The sequence below is a fragment of the Cricetulus griseus genome (assembly GCF_003668045.3).
Source record: "Cricetulus griseus strain 17A/GY chromosome 1 unlocalized genomic scaffold, alternate assembly CriGri-PICRH-1.0 chr1_0, whole genome shotgun sequence".
Lineage (NCBI taxonomy): Eukaryota > Metazoa > Chordata > Mammalia > Rodentia > Cricetidae > Cricetulus > Cricetulus griseus.
In genome coordinates, this window is record NW_023276806.1 from 26,085,529 (window position 1) to 26,104,664 (window position 19,136).

At 39.3% G+C, this 19,136-nt stretch overlaps 1 protein-coding gene across 6 annotated transcripts in view; it reads left to right on the plus strand.

The window, feature by feature from the left end:
- Window positions 1–19,136, plus strand: part of LOC100755927 (glutathione S-transferase C-terminal domain-containing protein) — a 99,071-nt gene that overhangs the window by 77,585 nt on the left and 2,350 nt on the right. For all 6 annotated transcript variants that reach the window (XM_035452043.1, XM_035452042.1, XM_035452041.1 and 3 more), the window contains 6 exons: window positions 5,122–5,237; window positions 5,340–5,384; window positions 6,864–6,992; window positions 12,061–12,194; window positions 14,804–14,834; window positions 17,616–17,685. In XM_035452043.1, coding sequence (XP_035307934.1) covers window positions 5,122–5,237; window positions 5,340–5,384; window positions 6,864–6,992; window positions 12,061–12,194; window positions 14,804–14,834; window positions 17,616–17,685 — 525 coding nt within the window. The remainder of the gene's footprint in view (window positions 1–5,121; window positions 5,238–5,339; window positions 5,385–6,863; window positions 6,993–12,060; window positions 12,195–14,803; window positions 14,835–17,615; window positions 17,686–19,136) is intronic.

Genomic DNA, 19,136 nt, shown 5'->3' on the forward strand with positions numbered 1-19,136 from the left:
TTAACTGTGGTAACCCATGAGGAGGCAGAGGTGAGTCTGTCTGGTTACTGGAGAACCCATCATTACAGGCTTTGATCCTTACCAAGAGGTAAGGGCTTGTTGTTATTTAGATTGTTTCATTTGTTTTTTCTTAAGGCAGAGAGGAGCCTCGAAGATATTTTTAAAAAAGATTTCTGGGTAGCTATGAGAAGACTTAAGTCCGCACATCAGCACATCAGGTAGAGCTCTCTCAGATTAACTACTCTGCATAGCCAGAAAGTCACATCTCAGGGTGCTGCTAGGGAAGAAGGAAAGGTCCCTAGGGGAGTGCAGGAGATTCACGGTCCCCAACTCCATGGTTCACAGTGACTCAGTGGCTTCACCAAATCAAATCTGTTTTCTTAATTATATCACTTAATAGCAATGAGCGTCAGTTGAGGTTGAATGCTCTAGAAAGTTTTATGAATAATCTAATATATTATTTATAATAAAAATGATTCAGACTGGCATTATCAAAGAACATCTTTAGTGTGTATAGCTGCAAGAATAAGAGTGCTATCTATTCAGATAGAAATCGGCCTTAAGCACATTACATATTAAATAAGGCCATGTTGTGTTTAGGATGCCAAGCTTAAAATCACCAGCAGTGCCCTTCACACCTGCCCCTGCTTACAATTTCAGATCTGTCTGATCCTCCCCCTCCCAAAACCCTACATGGAGCCCTGGTTTTCAAGCACAAATGAACTCATGGTGGTTTCCACTAAACAAGATAGATTGTTCTTAACAGGCCTCCCCCAGTTCATTCAGTAGTAAATTTCCATTATAGGTCTCTGGGAAGTCTTCTCTTGATGTATCAAACATTGTTTCATCTGCAGTACACATGGTCTTCCTAGGTACGCTGTAGGACCTTAAGGGCAGATATCGTATCTTACACATTGTGAGATCTGGCCTTGGCATACGAGCAAATACTTGGCCTGCAGTAGGTTACTGTTTCATGAAAGGATCATAAGTACCCTTGGAAGGTTCATTCTATTGCCCTATTCTGCATGCCAAAAGTCTTAACATTGCCTATAACCATAGGTGCTCTGTCCTTTGGTTGTTTCTTTCTGGAAGGTGGTGATTAGCGATGTGTTCTCTGTTGAATAAATTTTCTTTTGTTTTCCTGATTTTGTAGTTTCGTAAGTAGATGTGTTTTAAAAGTCACTAAACCATTAGTTTTCAGTCTTTTTCTTCAGATAAGTTGTATTTTTTAATTCATACAATGTTGATCGTGCTGTAGCTTAGAGAACAAAATAGCCAAAGAATCTCTATTGAAGAAATCTTTATTGAAGAAATGTTTAACCCAACCATCTTAACTTCCTTGTATAAGCAAGTTATAACATGCAGGGTGCATTGTGTTTCACATCAAGAAACAAAACATTGAGAACTGCCCAGACCCCAAAGGGTGTCACAGCCCAGTTTTGCTCTGTTTCTTGCATTGGCTTTTTTAAAACAAGTCTTCTGACCTAAAAACCTTGTCTTCCCCATGTTCCAACAGGCAGAAAGCAGTCACATGGTCTAGATAATCAAATGTATCCTAATGTGAGTTAGAAAAAGATCCCACTGCAGAAGAATCATGACATCATATGTATTCAAATGTTCTCTGCTTGGGTGTTTTTTTCCACTGCACTTAAAGGACCATCATCTGTAGTGAAGCTAAAAGTAGATTGCAATTTTATATTTGTAAATTGTTTTAGATACAAGGACACTGAATAAAAATACAACGTAGGTTTGATTTTTAAATTAATACAAGTTCTAAAACACTGCCTTTTACCCTGTTGGATGTACTTGAGATCCTGTTTATGTTTCCAGGATCTTCATAATATTTGTAAATCTGGAATGGGAAGAGAGAATGTTCTATTGGAGGCAGTTTTTAAAGTTTCTAGGCATCTGGCTGCTGTATTTTTAGCTCAACCTTTGTGAATACTGTGTGAACCTTTTAGTTCCTCCACTGAAACACAAATCTCAAAAGCTCTCTGTCTTCAGCCTTCATTTTGGCATAGATGTGTTTACTTGTAAAGAGTCATAGGAAGGCAAGTCTTTATCAGAGCTTGCTTTTGAGACACACATTAAGAGAGGCTGTTCTGAGCTCTTGATAGAAGTAGAATTGCAGCTGGGCACTCCATTTAGTAAGTTTTTTTTCTTTTCTACAAATACACAAAAAAACCCACAGAATTCCTTTTTACTTTGTCTTACAAAACTGCACAGATAGGAAGAAGTTGTTAAATGTATGTGCTCTCTCTTTGCTTCATTGTGACCACTTAGCAGCAGCATTTGGGACTCTAGCCCTCAGACAGACCCTCAAAGTTCATTTACTTGTGTTTTGTTTTCTGACTTTGCTGCTTTTCTCCTTTCTTCTTATTTCATGTGTGGTTCATGCCGTGCACATGGAGCGATCAGAGGACAGCATGTAGGAGTTAGTTGCCTTCTACCATGGGTGTCCCCAGCGACACTCAGATCATCGGGCGTGGAGGCAAACACCCTTACCTACCAAGCCATATTCTTCACCGTCCATATTCTTAGTCACTTATTCCAAATTAAACCTTCATTGCTGTAAGAGTTATAAGACAAACTGGGACGGTTAGATGGAGAGATAGACGGAAGTGTGGTACATCATTTACAGTGAGTTGTTAACGGTAGAAGCTACATGGAAGGCGTAGTGTCTGCCATGGTTTTGATGTTGCTCGTGGTGGGTACTACTACTAGTGGGTCATAGGTCATTGAGATTATTGCTCCAAGAAGGATGTGTTAGTCTCCTGGTAAGTTCTAAAGAAGAAAAGCTATTATAAAAGGCTGAGCGTGTGTCAACAAGGTAGTTCAGCCAGGACAGCTGCTTGCTGCCAAGCCTGATGACCTAAGTTCTATCCCTAAGACTCTGATAAAGGAAGTGAGAGAACTGACTCCCAAGCTAGTTGTCTCCTGACCTCCCCACCATTCCATAGCATAAGCATACAGATACACACAGTAAACCAATCAATATATCAGTTTAGTAAACCAGTCAATTAATAGATCAGTTTTGTTGTTGTTGTGGAAGCCAACCCAACCCCAATGTCTGAAGCATCCTGCCTCACTGTGTAATTTTTTTTTCTTCTGTCACATGCTGTGGGCCCCAAAGCAACTAGTATTGTCATAGTTGGACTTTGAGCACCTCTCCTTCCTAAGTAAGCTGCCTTAGGTATTTTGTTGCAATAATAAATACTAACGCAGAAGTGTCCACTGATAAATTGTTTCAGTTGTGCTGTGTTTGAAAATTGTCATGATAAAAGCTCAGGTGGTTTTCATGAAGATAATACTACAGGAACTCGTTTATTCTGAGTGTAAATGTTTATATTACATAATTAGAGGGAACTGAGTATTCTTTTAGAATAAAAACCCACATTAATCTATCTTCACAAATGAGATCACTGGGTTGATTTTCAAACTCTTAATTTCTGAAACTTAGGTTGGGCATGGTAAATAATTGAGAATGTATAAAAATTCAGGCATGTGATAACAATTGTATTATTGAATATTGAATAGAACACAGGTTATTGAAGCCATGGTGTATACATATTCAGTGTAATACTGTGTACCATTAAAGTATATGCTCAGAGACAAATGCACTGACATAAAGATGTCTGTGACATGATATTTTGTATATAGCTCGAAAGGTAAGGATTAGAGATATGGTATATGTGTGTCGATGTTACTTTTAAAATAGGTATTACAAATTTTTTCCAATAAAATTTTCCTAGTTTTTAAATTTAATTTAGTAACATAAGAAAGAATAAAAATGGGAAAAGGAAGAAAAGAGAAACATTTTTTCTCTTAAACTAGAGCAAGAAAATCTTGAAATTTTTACATATTTCTTATCAAATTGAAGGAATGTGTTTTATATATAAGACAAACAACAAAGCCATTCATGTTTCTGAGGATGTTTGAGGATGCCACAAGTGGGCTTTTGAAGGGCAGTTACAGTGATCTCATGCGCTGGCCCCAGAGCATTTCATACTTGGAAATGCCCATCCTTAGTCCCTAATTGCATTAATGCCTGACTCATGTGGGAAGGAAGCTTTGATGTGGAGAAAGGAAAATCCATTTTTCTCTGAATACAGTTCTGATACAGCTCCTTTGAATACAGTAACCACTGATACAGTTCTGACTGTGTGACACCTGTGCTCCCTGGTTTCTCAGGGTCCCAGAGAGAGAGAGAGAGGGGGAGAGAGAGAGAGAGAGAGAGAGAGAGAGAGAGAGAGAGAGAGAGAGAGAGAGAGAGAGAGAGACAGAGAGAGACAGAGACAGAGACAGAGAGACAGAGAGTTCAAGGATACAAAAATAACTAAAATGTTCTTACTATAACTCTATAAGGAGATTTAAGCAGTGTTAAAGTTGGTAATCTTTTACAGTGTATCTCTGGAAGCAATGGAGGACTAGAGTATTATTTTTTCTTCATGTATTCATATTGATTAAACTCTGTATGGTCCTCAATTTAATTCTTCAGATATTACTTGATTCAGAAGAAACTGCCTTCATTGAAAGAAAAGTTGCATAGTGTGTTAGTTACTTTCCTGTTGCAATGATAAAATTCCAGGACTAAGAACAAGTTATAGAAGAAACAGTTTATTTTTGCTTTTGGCCCTAGAGGGACAGTCCATCATGGTTGGGAAAGCATGCAGCAGGAACAGGAAACAGACCCATCACATTTCTATCAGCATACAGGAAGCCAAGAGATAATGGGAAGTGGGGTAAAGCTGTAAACGTTAAAATGTTTTCCCTACCTCCCAGTGATGTTTTTCCTTCAGCAAATGTTCCATAACCTCTCCAAACAGCTCTACCAACTGGGGTCAAGCATTCAAGTACATATTGATTAAGATAATATAATCAAAATTAGAGCTAGTCTCTGGGTTCTACTTTTCTAGCTCACAGTAATTGCATGAAATTTGTAGTCCATTCTTTGGTGTGTGTGTGTGTGTGTGTGTGTGTGTGTGTGTGTGTGTGTGTGTGTGTATACAAGTGGACATTTGTACATATGACACTCTTCTCCTCTATCCTATCATCCTGTCCATTATGTCTGATTGGTCCCTCAAAACACTAAATGTTTTCTTCATTTCTTATTTTCCCCAGGCAAAATGTCCATTGACCGAGCTTTGAGGAAGCAGCAACAGTTAAACAACCTTGTTTACATGGTGCTAAATCAAGCCAAACCTGGTGACAGAATTGTGGATTTCTGCAGTGGCGGGGTATCACATGTCTCCTCTTGTCCTTTAGCTTTTCCAAGATCACTGTCTAGCAATGAACAAAGCCATGGGAGCCACAGCTGACTTTTTTGTCTTGCTTTTCAGGGCCATGTTGGAATTGTGCTTGCGCATATGCTGCCTTCTTGCCAGGTGAGGGTGAATAGGAGACTACGTAGAACAGTTTAGCTAAGTACAGCTCAGGGGCCTAATCCTAACTCTTGGCTTTGCAAATTATTTGCTCATCAAGTATGTGGCACATACTTTCCTTGGAAGTAAACTCCTGAGATCAGAATAAAGCTAACCTCGTTTTCACCACAGTCACAACTACAAGTGCTTCCAAGGACTGTATTTTAACATAAACGATCTGGTTTCAAATGTTATTTTTAAAAAATATATAGTCAGCTGGGGCAGAGTGTGACCTCTCCAGGCACTGTGACTACTGTGAGAAGAAAATGTAGAGCTGACAGATAGTCAGACACCTGATGGAAAAATGACTGGGATGGGGTTTGTTGTCTTTCATTTAGAGCAGTGGCCCTCAACCTGTGGGTCATGATGACCCCCTGACAATCCTCTCTCCCCAAACCTATTTATGTCACAGTTCATTACAGCAGCAAAATCACAGTTAGGAAGTAGCAACAAAAATAATGTATGGTTGAGGGTCACCACACATGAGGAACTGTACTAAAGGGTCACAACATTAGGAAGACTGAGAACCACTGCCTTGAAGAATAAAGGGCAAAATAAGTAAAAGTCTGAGGAGGAGAAGAGGCAAGCCCTGCAGTAGTATTGAGGAAGAGTTCTGTGACTAGCTGAGAGGAAGCACGCACAGAGCAGAGTCCTGAGAAGCAGGGTGGGGGTGGGGCATCTCTTCCCCTGTCTAATGATTCTCCTGGAAAAGGGCTTCAGCTAGATAAAACCAGAAGGCTTTTAGTATCAACTGTCTATCAAGTGTTTTATGGAAAGTGATAAAGTATTTTTCTATAATGCATGCATAACGAAAAAATAAATAACAACGACGTCTTAATTTTATCTATGAATACTGGTGGAGGCTTCTACCTCATCGCACCAATCCAAGCTCTTTACTCCAGCTTTTGGAACCTTGTTTTATCGTAAATCTGTGATCTGCCCTCCCATTATTTCTTCCACCTCGTCTCCATCCTTTACACCTGCCCTCTTTCCCACGCTTGTTGTTTCCGTGCACCGGGTCCCCATCAGTTTTCTCAGCTCCTTAAATCCTGATCGACCATGACCTTCCTCAGGCCACGTTCCCTTAGCTAACTTCTGTGCGTCTCCAGGCCTTCCTGGAAAGCAGCCTTAGTCTTCACTTCTGATTACATTCCACTTGCCTGTCTTTAACTGAACACATAGCACACTGTTACTTCACTTTCTTTCACTTACATCATTACATGCTAAACTTCAGAGTTCAAGACATTGTTCATTTTGTACCAAGGAAGCTGTCATACAGGATAGAGGTTTAGTAAATGCATCATGCATTATTATTAAGATATGAAATATAAGTCTGTCTCAAAAAAAAAAAAAAAAAAGATACGAATTTAGTAATAATGCTTGGCGTTAATGTCTGAATTGTGTTACTGAGTGTACTGGATTTTTCTCCTGTGTAAAATCTAGGTTACATTAATAGAAAACAAGGAATTATCACTAATCCGTGCCAAGAAGAGAAGTGACGAACTAGGTTTAAGCAATATTTGGTTTATTCAAGCAAATATGGAGTATTTTACAGGAATGTTTAACATTGGGGTAAGTAGTCCTTAATTTTGGTTTCTCTAATTAGCTAAATAATTTTATTTTGGTTAACTAAAGAAAACAATTTTGTATTCTTTCCTAAGCAAGGGCATATTTAACTTGTATGTGCTCTTGACTATAGCATGACATTACTGCACTCACAGTCCTTTCCCGTTGCGTGACAGATAACATCTGCTCATGCTTTGGACAAGAATTTTATCTGATGCCCTGGAAGGTGATGAGTGCCAAGAACAGTGTTTGGCACGGAGAAAATGCTAGTCATGGTTATTAACGTGGTTATTAATCAGATTATCTTACCTTATCTTACCTTAGTCTACACCAAAAAGAAAAAAAAAAAAAAACAACCCCCCCAAAAAAATACAGCAGAAGAGCACTAAACAAAACAAATCAAAGTGAAAAAATATTTGATATTTACATGTTATTTTGAGCTTATAAACATTATGGTTATATTTTTGAATCCTTGGGCCAAGTTGTTATTATTTAATTAAGAATAATTAAGAGGCCATCTCATAGCTGCTTTATTCTTCAGGTTCTAGACTCTTGTGGAATTTGTGCTTCAGTAAGGTCTAATGTCTTGTCAATACTCCTATTCATTTAAAAAGTTTTATTAATATGAGTATATCCTCACCATAGATAAATACCTTATAAAATGAAAAGGCCATCCCTTGTATACTTAGTCTTGTATACTGAAAGATAAGTATTATGAATAACTTTTGGTCTTTATGCATTTATGCACATAGACAAATGCTGATTTATGTATGAGCCTTGGGGAGCCAGTGTAACCTAGATCCCTCTATAACTGGACATTGGCATACATTTTCCCCTAGTTATTAAGCATATTCTTCTTACTTTCATAATAGCTCTTTATGTTTTTTTCAAAGCATTTTGATATAGTTCTGTGTAACTGCCCATCCCCACTCTGTTCACACCTTACTGGATAGAACTGTCACCCACATCTAGAACTCAGAGATTCTGTAGCAATTGTTATTTTTGTGTACTAAAACTCATGTCGTAAACATTGACTACTGAAAATGGTGACGGTTTGTTTTGCTTTTTTCAACTAAAACGCAATCAATTTATGTCCTTTGTAGATGTGAAAAAATGTTTGAAATAGCAGGAGATTGCTACCATGTACCCACCTCCCAAACATGACATTTTCACCTCACTAGTCCTGTTTGTCCTCTGTGGCTACAGGTGTGAAGGCATTCTGATAATCTTCTAGCTTCGTCAATTGAAATGTGTGTGTCCTTTTGGAAACAGAATTTTTTTTCCCCTATATTTCACTATTATATACCTGTCATGGATTTTTCCCTTCTGTAGTTACTTTGGCTGTCCCTGTGTGCTGTATAGTGATTTTTTATTTACTATTTTCACTGTTTTAATTGACTATATGTAACATAGTATTTTTATATTTACAAACATCTAAGCAATCTATATAGAAATAAGCATGTGAAATACATATTAAAATTGTAAACACGAGTATTTCTTTTCATGTGACATGGAGACATGCTCTTGACTTGGACGGACTTAAATCATGATAAGCCAATAATAGAGATTGTCATAAGTAGAAAATGTGTATAATACCAAACGCAATAAGGAGCTGCTCAAGTCCTTGTGATGACATGGCTAAGACCTGAGCTGTACTGCTCTCTAGCACCACAGAGAGGTTCATCAGGGGGACTGTTAGCCCAGGATCAAGCATCAGATACGATGCTTACTGAATATCTATTACTGTTGTACCACCATAAAGTCAAAAACTAAATAAATAAATAAATAAATGGAGCCATTGTTAGTCATTGATTATTTGTATTTTTCCTTCAAAACACATATTTCATTATTATAAGAATACCATTTTATTAATACTGGTTTTGATTTAATGGCTAATATACATCATAAGGAAAATATAATTTTTCCAAGAAGCATCCAAAAAAAGGCTTTTAGAATTTTTCATCATGCTCAGCTGCATGGCCCCTGCTTTGACTAAGTATTGATTACTATACATTTAAAGGATGCTTTTAATAAAAGATTATTTGTAGGAATATAGTATTAATGTTATTTTAAAATGTATTGATATTTTTTTCCACTGGCCATATTTTATTTTTTTATTTGAAATAGAAACAAGATTGAATTACATGATGATCCCAGTTCCCTTCTCCCTCCCATCCTCCCCTACCACCCCCCAACTAAAACCCTACCTGTCACACACCCTTCTCATGTAATGTATTGATATTTTTGAGTACTGTATTTACATCATTCCCACACCACTATCTACCCGCTCCACCTCCTTCCATGTCCCCCCAATCAAATCTCTTTCAACTTTATGACCTCTTCCTTATTGGTGGGTGGGTGGTGGGTGGGTGGTGTGTGTGTGTGTGGGTGGGTGGGTGGGTGTGTGAATGCAGCCTGCTGAGTCCATTTAGGATGACCTCCTGGATTGGGTAGCCTGTCCAGGGCCTGCTCCTTAGAGAAGGACGACTCTCCCTCCCTTAGCAGCCACTGATGACCAGGAGTAGGGATTTGTGAGCTCTCCCATCTATGTCTGTTCTCATTGTATAGCTCTTGTTTAGGAGAGCACGTTTTAGGCTTTCATGGGTGCAGCCTAGGTGTCATAATTAGAGCACACTGTCTCACAGCAGCCAGCCTGCTCCTGTGGCTTTTACAGTCTTTCCACCCCGTCTTCCGCAACGCCCCCTGAGCCGCAGATTGTGTTGTAGACATATCAGTTGGGTTTCCACACTCAGTTCTTGACTTTTGGGCCAGGAGTAGGTTCCTGTGACAGTCTCCATTTTCTTTTTTCTTTAATCCTTTCTGTTCAACGAAACCTTCTTTAAAGGCCCCCTCCTCCAGAAGACCTCATGACTTCCACCCTTTCCCATCTTTTAATGTTTCTGACTATACTTACATTATTTTTGTTTGTTTTGTTATTTTTTGAGACAGGTCTCGTGTAGCCCAGGTTGGCCTTGAACTCATTATATAGCCAAGGATAACTTTGAGCTCCTGATCCACCTATCTCTGCCTCTCAAGTGTTGTCATTACATGTATGCAACATTGCACTGGGCTCTGCACCCTATTTAAGGGCACAAACATCCCACCAAGTGTTACTGGATCATCTGCAGTACTACTGTGCTTTTGCTTGTGTAGTGTTCTGCTCCTGTGTGTTGTCTGACAGTGAGCCATGTTAGTTATTACCAGAGTTGTAGGTTTGTTCCAACTTAAGTTGATTGATATATTCAGTCCTTTGGATTCCATTGGTACCATAACAGAGCATAGAATAGGAGCCACAATTTTGATATTTTATTCTTCACAATAACCATCATAATGATAAATAGGAAGACCTTAGAATTTTTTGATAAATGAAATAATAAATGTATTATTTCATTTCTGGAACTCTAAGCCTTTAATGATCAAAATAAAAAATTGCTCAACACAATTACTCACATTCACATTGCTGCAGAACCTCTGTAAGCCAGTGTGGTGAGAGGACCTGCGCTGTTCTGAACTGGGCAAAAAGACAAGGCTGTGCTCTTTCCTCCTGTCTCAACAAGATGGCCCAGTCCAGAACTGAAAGATGATATAAAAATGGACATGTATAGGCATTGGATCTGATTAATTTCAGAGCATGATTATTTGTAATATTTTCTAATAACTTTTTTAATTTTTAAAAATTTAAATAGTAAATATGAATGGCATCTTAAAGTAACACATATTTATTATCTAACAGTTAAGTAGATGAGAAATCTATATCACGAGAAGTCAGTCAAGCTGACTCTTACCTGAAGTCTCTAAGGCGGAGAGGTGGGGACTCACTGAGCTACTTAATAGAGCTTGGTTTCATACACTTATGTCTCCCTCCTAGCTATGGGCCAAGAGTCCTCAGCTTCTAGAGGCCACCCACATTCCCTGCTTCCCCTCTGTGGAAGCCTGCGGTGTCAGTCCACGCTGTGGTTTATGTTTATGTTTTCTTGACCTCCTGTCTTATTCTTATACAGAATTCTCTGTTTGTGATTAGGCTGAATCCCCCCTGTTATCTTGAACTGTAGCGAGTCACATCTGCAAATGTCTTTCTGCCCTGGCTGAGCATTCTGATCTAGGAACAGCCCCTGGCTCATTTGTTTCCCCCTGCAGTTTGTTTGCAAAGTCTTGTTAATTGTTAGTTTTCCACATGTGGATCTTACTGCTTACATACCTCTGTCTGCTACACTTATTACCCTGGCCCCTATATTGCCTAAATTTTAACAATTAAAAACTAGACTGCAGGGGTTGGAGAGATGACTCAGCAGTTAAGAGCACTAGCTGATCTTCCAGAGGACCCAGGTTCAAATCCCAGCAGCCATATGGCAGCTCACAACTCTCTGTAACTCCAAGATCAGACACCCTCACACAGACATACATACAGGCAAAACACCAATACACATAAAATAAAAATAAATTTTAAAAAACAAAATTTAAAAAATCTAGACTATAGAAATATAATTAGATTCATCCTCAATTTTGAGTTAGATTGTGTCATAGGTACTAGTGGTATGTCTGGTTGTCTCTACATTCGAAGCATTTGTAATCATTGACCCTCCCTACCTTATATAATTAAAAGCTTCAGAATGGCATTAATCTAGTTTATCATTTTGTCTGTATTTACATTCCATTATCAACAAATGGTTCCCCAGAGATATGGTGTACATATTAATAAATAATAATAATAATTAGTTCTTTCACAGTATTTTCTATTTATCAAATTAAGCTGGCTATTTACCAAAATTAACCAATTAGTTTTTTTTTCTTTTTCATTTGAGATTTTTGGCTCATTAATTTGGTATTTGGAATACTTCATCTGTTGTGTGGGGGTTTTTTGTTTGTTTGCTTTCTTCAGTGAATGCTCAAACATCCCCATCATGGGTCCTTTTGAGAAACTTCAGCTGTATTCAAGTGCTTGTTGCTTTCTCATCTGAGATGTTCTGGCTCATCTTGCTTATTTCTTGCTTCATGTGTCAGAACTGTTTCTGAGTGTTCAGAACTCGGAATGTAGTTAAGATGCTGAGCACTGAGGTCTGCTTCTGTTTCCCAGGTCGCGCTGCATGCTTGTGGAGTAGCAACAGACATGGTGATTGAGCACTGCGTCCAAACACGGGCTTCTTTCATCACGTGCCCCTGCTGCTACGGGTTCATTCAGAACACGTCCAAGTTCAACTTCCCAAAAAGGTGAACTTTAGCTTTTTACCTAAGACACTGATGTGAGAGTGAGTTGCTACACAAGACTTGTTTAATAAAGATGCAGTGAGAGCCGGGCGGTGGTGGTGCATGCCTTCAATCTCAGCACTCAGGCAGATCTGTGTGTTCGAAGCCAGCCTGGTCTACAGAGTGAGTTCCAGGACAGCCAGAGCTACACGGAGAAACCCTGTCTCAAAAAACCACAAATCAATCAATAAATAAATAAGGTTCCAGTGATGTTTTAATTTGAGATTATTTACCTTTTCCACAGCATGGCAGATCAGCATTAAGAGGAGTGACTGTCCTCTGTCTGTCCCCGCCTTTTCTTCCTGATCCAGTTAGATGCAAGTCTGTTTAGGAGCCAGACCAGTAGAAGTCTGATGGCTTCCGCACCCCCTGTGTTCTAACTGAAATCAGAGCCACCCTCTCTCAGAGGCAGTGGAGTGTGATGGCCAAGTGTTGGCGTCTAGAAACATCCTGACCAGGTGCAGCACTGGCTGCTTATCTCTCTATAAGTCCTTTCGCCTCAGACAAGTTACTTGACTATTTTCCCTTGTTTTCTCATGTACAAAATGAGCTTGTACTAGGCTCCACCACAAGGGCTTCGGTGAGCATTTAATAACGGTATGTGTATTACTTAGAAGCAGCAAAGGGGCCAAGTACATGCCTATAATCCTGACACCATGTCGGCTGAAGTAGGATTGCCTCAGGTTCAAAACCAGCCTAGGCACAGAGTAAGACTGTCTCTGTAGTCAAACAACGGAAAGAATAAGAGGGCACAGAGAAGTCTTCCGCACATGTGAATTGTTGCTATTGGTTACTTGGCATCCATAGCGCCTCCAGGATGGCTCAGCACGTGACAGCGTCTGCCAACCAAATCAGACGACCTGAGCTTGATCCCCAGACCCTCTGACCTCCACACACCACACACGTGCCCTGCCATTCGAACCCACCCACATATACAATAAATAAATAAATATGTAAATAAATAAAAATGTAGACTTTTATTTAAAAATAATAATAAGTGGTATTCATGGGTATTGATTAAATTTGACAGCCATAAAAGAGGAAGAAATTTTAATTCTCACCATTTTTATTGGAGGACAACCTTGTGTGGCATTTTACTCTCTGGCTCATAGCTAATAAAAATCAGATGCTAAATACATCAGTGTTGGAACTTCTGTTCTATGTCAAAAAAAAAAAAAACCCTCATAGGACACAAAATCAGTCACAGTCACATTACTTTTAAAAACCTTAGAAATTTTTCATTAGAATTTACTTAGTCTTTAATATAAGTAACAATATGAAACAAAACTTTTCTTTTTTCTTTCATTATTTTGCTCTTGCCACAATTCACAAATTGAGAGGAAACCAAAGGAAGCAATGGAAGATAGAATATTTATGTATATAAATTACATACAGATGTATAATTTGAGACCTATTGAACAGTTAAAACCTGAAAAAAATGTGTGATTTTTACAGTGCATCAAGACCTATGTAAGTCTAAGAGGTGTGTAAGAATAATAATTTGACCTTATCAGACTTATATCCTGGTTGTACTAATTTAAAAATCTCAATTTCATGTCACCCTTTTTATAACCTTGTGGATTTACTGTCATTTTGCTCTTGTCCTTGTAACTATTTAGAACATTCATTTCTTTGTATATGAGAACTAGCTAGTTCATCAAAAGTAGAGGTATGAATCCACACTCTATTCCTAAATTATGTAAAAGCACGAATTATTTTCACTTGATTATAATGAAGTTAATATCATATAAATAGGCCTGTTCTTAATGAGTTAAGAGAGTGAAGGCTACAGCACTGGAATGGACTGTGTTGAATACACATTACCTTTAATATTTATGGCAGCTTTGGTTTCTGGTTCATTTTTTCCTAATGTTTGACATCTAATAAACAACTTGTCTACAACTTAAGTATATAAAACAACCAATAGAGAGTTCTTTCTGCAACTCCATCCTTTATCAAGCTTTATTCTTCCAGACAGCTTTCCCTGTGCCTTAATATTCCAGCTCAGTGCCAGGCAGTTAAGGACAGCTCTCCATTCCAGAGCCTGTTATTGTTGGTTAAATTAGTCAGTCTTGTGTCTGTTTACCAACTTTCCTATTCCTTCCCACAAAAGGCTCATTAAAGGCCCATATGTCACTGTACTCCTCATGAATGGCATGGCACTTCCCACAACACCCTGCATGGCATGCCGCTCCTTCCTGTGCAGTTGTGAGGAATGAAGTATGTCTTCAGTGGTGGTTGCCTCCTGATCCGTTGGCCTTGCCACGTCTGAGTCATAATAAAACCGCACGGTACAGCACCAGAATGTATGTGTGTGTGTGTGTGTGTCGTGAGAAAGACCAGAAGTGGTTGTGTTTTCTTAACAATATTAACTATCTGTGCAATAAGCTCTTTAAAACTCATGACATCCTGATGCTCTACTGATAGCTTCCCATGAGCACATTTCAAACAGATGCAGTTCTCCATTCAGGATAATGTTTTATACTCTTCAGATACAATATGTATTTTCATTTATAATTCAAGTTATTTGACCTTCAAAGTAGTAACTAATTCCTTTTTGTTTTCTATTCTAGTGAAAAATTCAAGAAAACTTTATCATACAAGGTAACCTTATTAAAAAGACCTGGATGTGTTCTGAATATACGTTATTTGTGCATTTGGCTTTTGTTTTATTGGAGATAGGCTCTCACCTTATATCCTGGAACTCATTATTTGACCAAGCTGGCTTCAAATTCGTGGTCGCCTCAGTCTCCCAAGTACTGGGACTATATACATGAACTTCTGTGACTTCTTTCTGAACAACTTTTGACCCTTCCGATATTTTTCCATCTCAGATTTTGTCTTCTGTAATCTACAGACATATTGAGTTGCTCAAAAATATCCAATATGGCCTTTTAAAAATTTCAAGTCCAGATTAATTATTTGACTAGTGAATTAGATCTGGGAAGGACAAGAGATTTTTTTTCCACCTTCTTACACACATTAACATGTTAGCTGGCATGGTAAATGCTGCCAGAGCTGAGAGATTCTGGCCAGGGACAGAAGACAGCTGTGACAGCAGCAGTAGCCAGAGTCTCATTATCTCCCAGCTGACTCCCCTCCCTGAGGCCCTCTTCCCAGGATATGGACCTGCTCTCACCTGCAGAGGGAAACTGTTTTCAAGGCTGTTCACTCTAATGATGGGCTTGGAAAGATAATCCAGAATACAGGGAAATTGTTCTAGAAAGAGGGCTCTGCTGGCCACATCCAAGTTTCCCAGATTCTCCATTACCCTTGTCAGTTATATTATTTTTATTGTTCTTAAGTTATGAACCTTTGAGGAATAAAACAAATCAAATAAAAGAGGTATTTGATGGTGAGCTACCCACACGTAGATCTTAGGATGTTTGTCCCAGAGTTTGTCACCCCCTGGTCAATTCTTGCCTACAGAAACTCAAGAAATACTTGGAGGCCTGTCTCCTAAAAGTCGAGATAGTTTTAACAACTGTTCAATAACATGACATATATAATCTAAGAAGTAATATTTGAGCTAAATGCAAAGGTAATTCTGTTAGAGTTTAGTAGTTAGTTTGCATTTAAGTTCAGTTAATTCCACTTTTTACGTAGACCCACTGGAACGTAGTTTCATTATGTGGACCAGTCCTACATTTCAGTACTTTTACTCCCTCCATCTAACAATGAAGTACTGCCTCTTTAAACATTCATTTCTACCACTCTAAGGGCCTTTATGCTTCCTAAATGCCCACTCCCAGCTCTGTCTCCCACCCTACCTATTGCCCTCCCCCCCTCCCCATGCACAGCTCTCCCCTCCCCTCTCCCCTGCACACAGAACACTTGAGAGAGAGTTCTCATCTCACACTTTGCTCCGGAATCAGAACCTTGCTATCTTCTCTGGCCAGATTAGAAGTGTTCATATCCTAGGGAACTTCTAGATTTAGAGGGCAAGCATTAGGAGCCCCCCCCCACCCCAATCCTTCACTCACAGGTTCTACTTGTGACAAACAAAAGTGGGGAGGGAGCTGGGCTGGTGAGGGGAAGGGTACCCTTAGTCTTACTGGCTGGAGAAGAATTTACAGTAGTAAAGGGGAGAAGAAGCAGAGAGCAGAAGCGCCCCCCACCCCTGCCAGCACCCCAGTTCATAGTGTTTATCTACTGTTACTCCAGCCCTCCCAGGATCTGCTCGGCCACCAGCCCTCAGAGGTTTGGGGTTGAAGCCTGAGATATGTCATCCCTTCCTGGATGCCATGGCAAAATGTTACCCCGTTATTTCCTAGGACTTCATTTCTTAGTGTTCTCACATTTTGAGAACATCTGCATGTGGCCTGCTCTTTCAGAACCTTTTCCTAAAGAGAACAGAAGTAATTCTGGAGAGGGATGGTAAAACTCAAGCCCAGAGCATTGAACCCCACCTCAAGCTCTGATTGCTTCAATATTACCTTTGCTTATAAGCAATGGGTCTGTTTAGAAACTCCATGGAGACAAAGGGAGTACTTATTCTTGCTTCTTCAGATCCAATAATTCTAAATTCTTCTGTTCCTTTTTGATGCCAGCAAATTTGTGGAGGCTTTGTAAATGTATTTATTCAAACCACTGTATTTCCTGCCCTTTGCCATTAAATTTTATAGTGACTATTAAAATGTTTTAATACATAAGGGTTAAGAGAAAAAAAGTACCCTTATTACAAAAAATTAAGAAAAAAAATAATTGCCACAAACATTTCACTTACCTGATAGAAAAATAGAGGCTTCACATTCAGAGGCTGAGACAACAGGGTTACAGGTTTGAGGCCAGCCTACTAGGAAGACTGAGAGAAGAAAATAGAGCGGGGGGAGGGGGGACCATTTAAACTTAAGGTGCAGAGTACTGAGAATCAGAGTCTTGAGTTCACCCTGTTCACTGAACCTATAGGTGGGGCCATGTTTCCACTCCAGACCTGCAGCTGCTCTAGGTGTCTAAGGAGTCCTGGCCTCTTTCTCCTCATGTAGGATGAGAAGCCACATCAAGCATCTTCTTAAAGTCCCACCCAAGAGATTCAGATTACCTTTAGAAAGGAAAGTTAAGAAAGTATAATTGCAAAATGTAACTGTCTTGTCCTGATCAGAGGATGTAACAACTTGGTAAAATGGCTTGAGGTTTTTCTCCACATCTGTCCTTAAGAACTGCCTCTGAAGAACAGTCAACTTGAGGGGGAGAAGTTGCTGAGTAGACGATTCTTAGGGTTGCTCTTTTCAGCCATTCAATTCTGTGCAGTAGTTTTTATTAAATGAGGCACTGCTGAACCCCAGAAAAGCATGTCATTGTTTCCTCTGTCTGTCTCTGAGTTCCTTTTACAACCCTGAAGCACTAAGTTGGAATAAACCTACATTCTTTTCATGCTCCTTTTAGGAACACATGATTCTGTGCAGATTTGCAGATCAGACAGCTGTTCAGCTCCCACCCCAGAGAAGACTCATAGGTATGTGTTTTCACCGAACAGCTGCTGGGGAGAGTACATCCCCTATGCCTGGGAACAAGTGGATAGGGTCTACTTGGGGAAAACTACTGGTCCATTTATCATTAAGAAAACATGTTCTTCCGGGGAACTATAATGCGCATAACAGGGCTTTATAACTGTAACAGCATGTCACATCTTGGTTAGCATCTGTGTCTTTAAATCCATTTCAGTGTCGTACACTGAACAGATTTCACAAAATCTTTTCTACTGTTAGGAATTTCAGAATCTACCCAGTCACAAAGAAAATGATAAAAATGTAAATGTCAACTCCATGTGCCAAAGTTGAGTCATGAAAAATGTATAAAGAATGAGAATGTGTCTTTCTTAGACAAAAGTATACTTACACACAGATATATTCAGCATTTGCAGTATTGAACATTACCCAGGTTAAAAGACCACAGAACCATTCCAAGTATTATAATAGCAACTGTTATCACACACACATAAATGAGATGCAATCACTTACATTTTACTGAGGACAGGAGTAAGGCAAAGTCTGCCTGACATTCCTCATCTGACAGATGCTAGAGCCACACTAGGACCTCAGATTATTTGGTTCTAGACACAGAGCTCTTGTTCACTTCTGCAGTACAGCTTCTCAGCTTCTTTCATAGCACCAAAAGTTTTGGGTCTAAAATAGGGATTACGATAAATGGGTGGGATGAAGTCACATCTTAATTTTTTTTCTTAGAAATCCCACATTGGTTACTGTCATACACTCTAAAATTCCATGTGTACTTGAGTAGACTGTCATTTCTTTGAGCCCAGTGAAGTAGTTTATATTCAAGAAGATGTTATATGGTACATAATTACCTTTTCATTCTAAAGCAAGGTGCTCACACTAGGAAAGGCGCTGAGATGCAGCTAAGGGACTTCCCTTCCTGTTCTCACTGGGCCCAGAACTGCCATCTCTTGCTTAAGTGATGTTAAGTGTCACTACAACTTTCATTTTTTTTTCTGTTCTTCCTTCTGATTTCCCATTTCTGATTTTTTAAGTCAGTGTAATGTACCCTTGTTATAATTACACCAGATGTGTGTCTTGGTCTTTATAGGCTTAGTCTTTACAAGCAAGGGAAACTGATGGTCCACATTTCTAGAGATCAGGGTGTTAATCTGCTGGGTGTCTGCTGTGTCTGCTTGCAGAGTCATGACAATATAGACAGTATCAAATGCCAAAGGCGAAGGTACATCAGCAGTGAGTGGGAGAGAGAGCACAAGAGCGAGCGAGTGAGCGAGCACAGGCCAGCAGTGGAAGGGAGCGCCTTCATATAAGGACACAGGGAATGCTTTCATGAGATGGTTGGAGTCAAACATGTCTCTTTGTAAGAAATTCACAATAATGGGCCCACCCTACAGTAACAGCCTGCATTCACCTCATACTAATGGCCTAACTCTGGCTTCTTGGGGCTTAC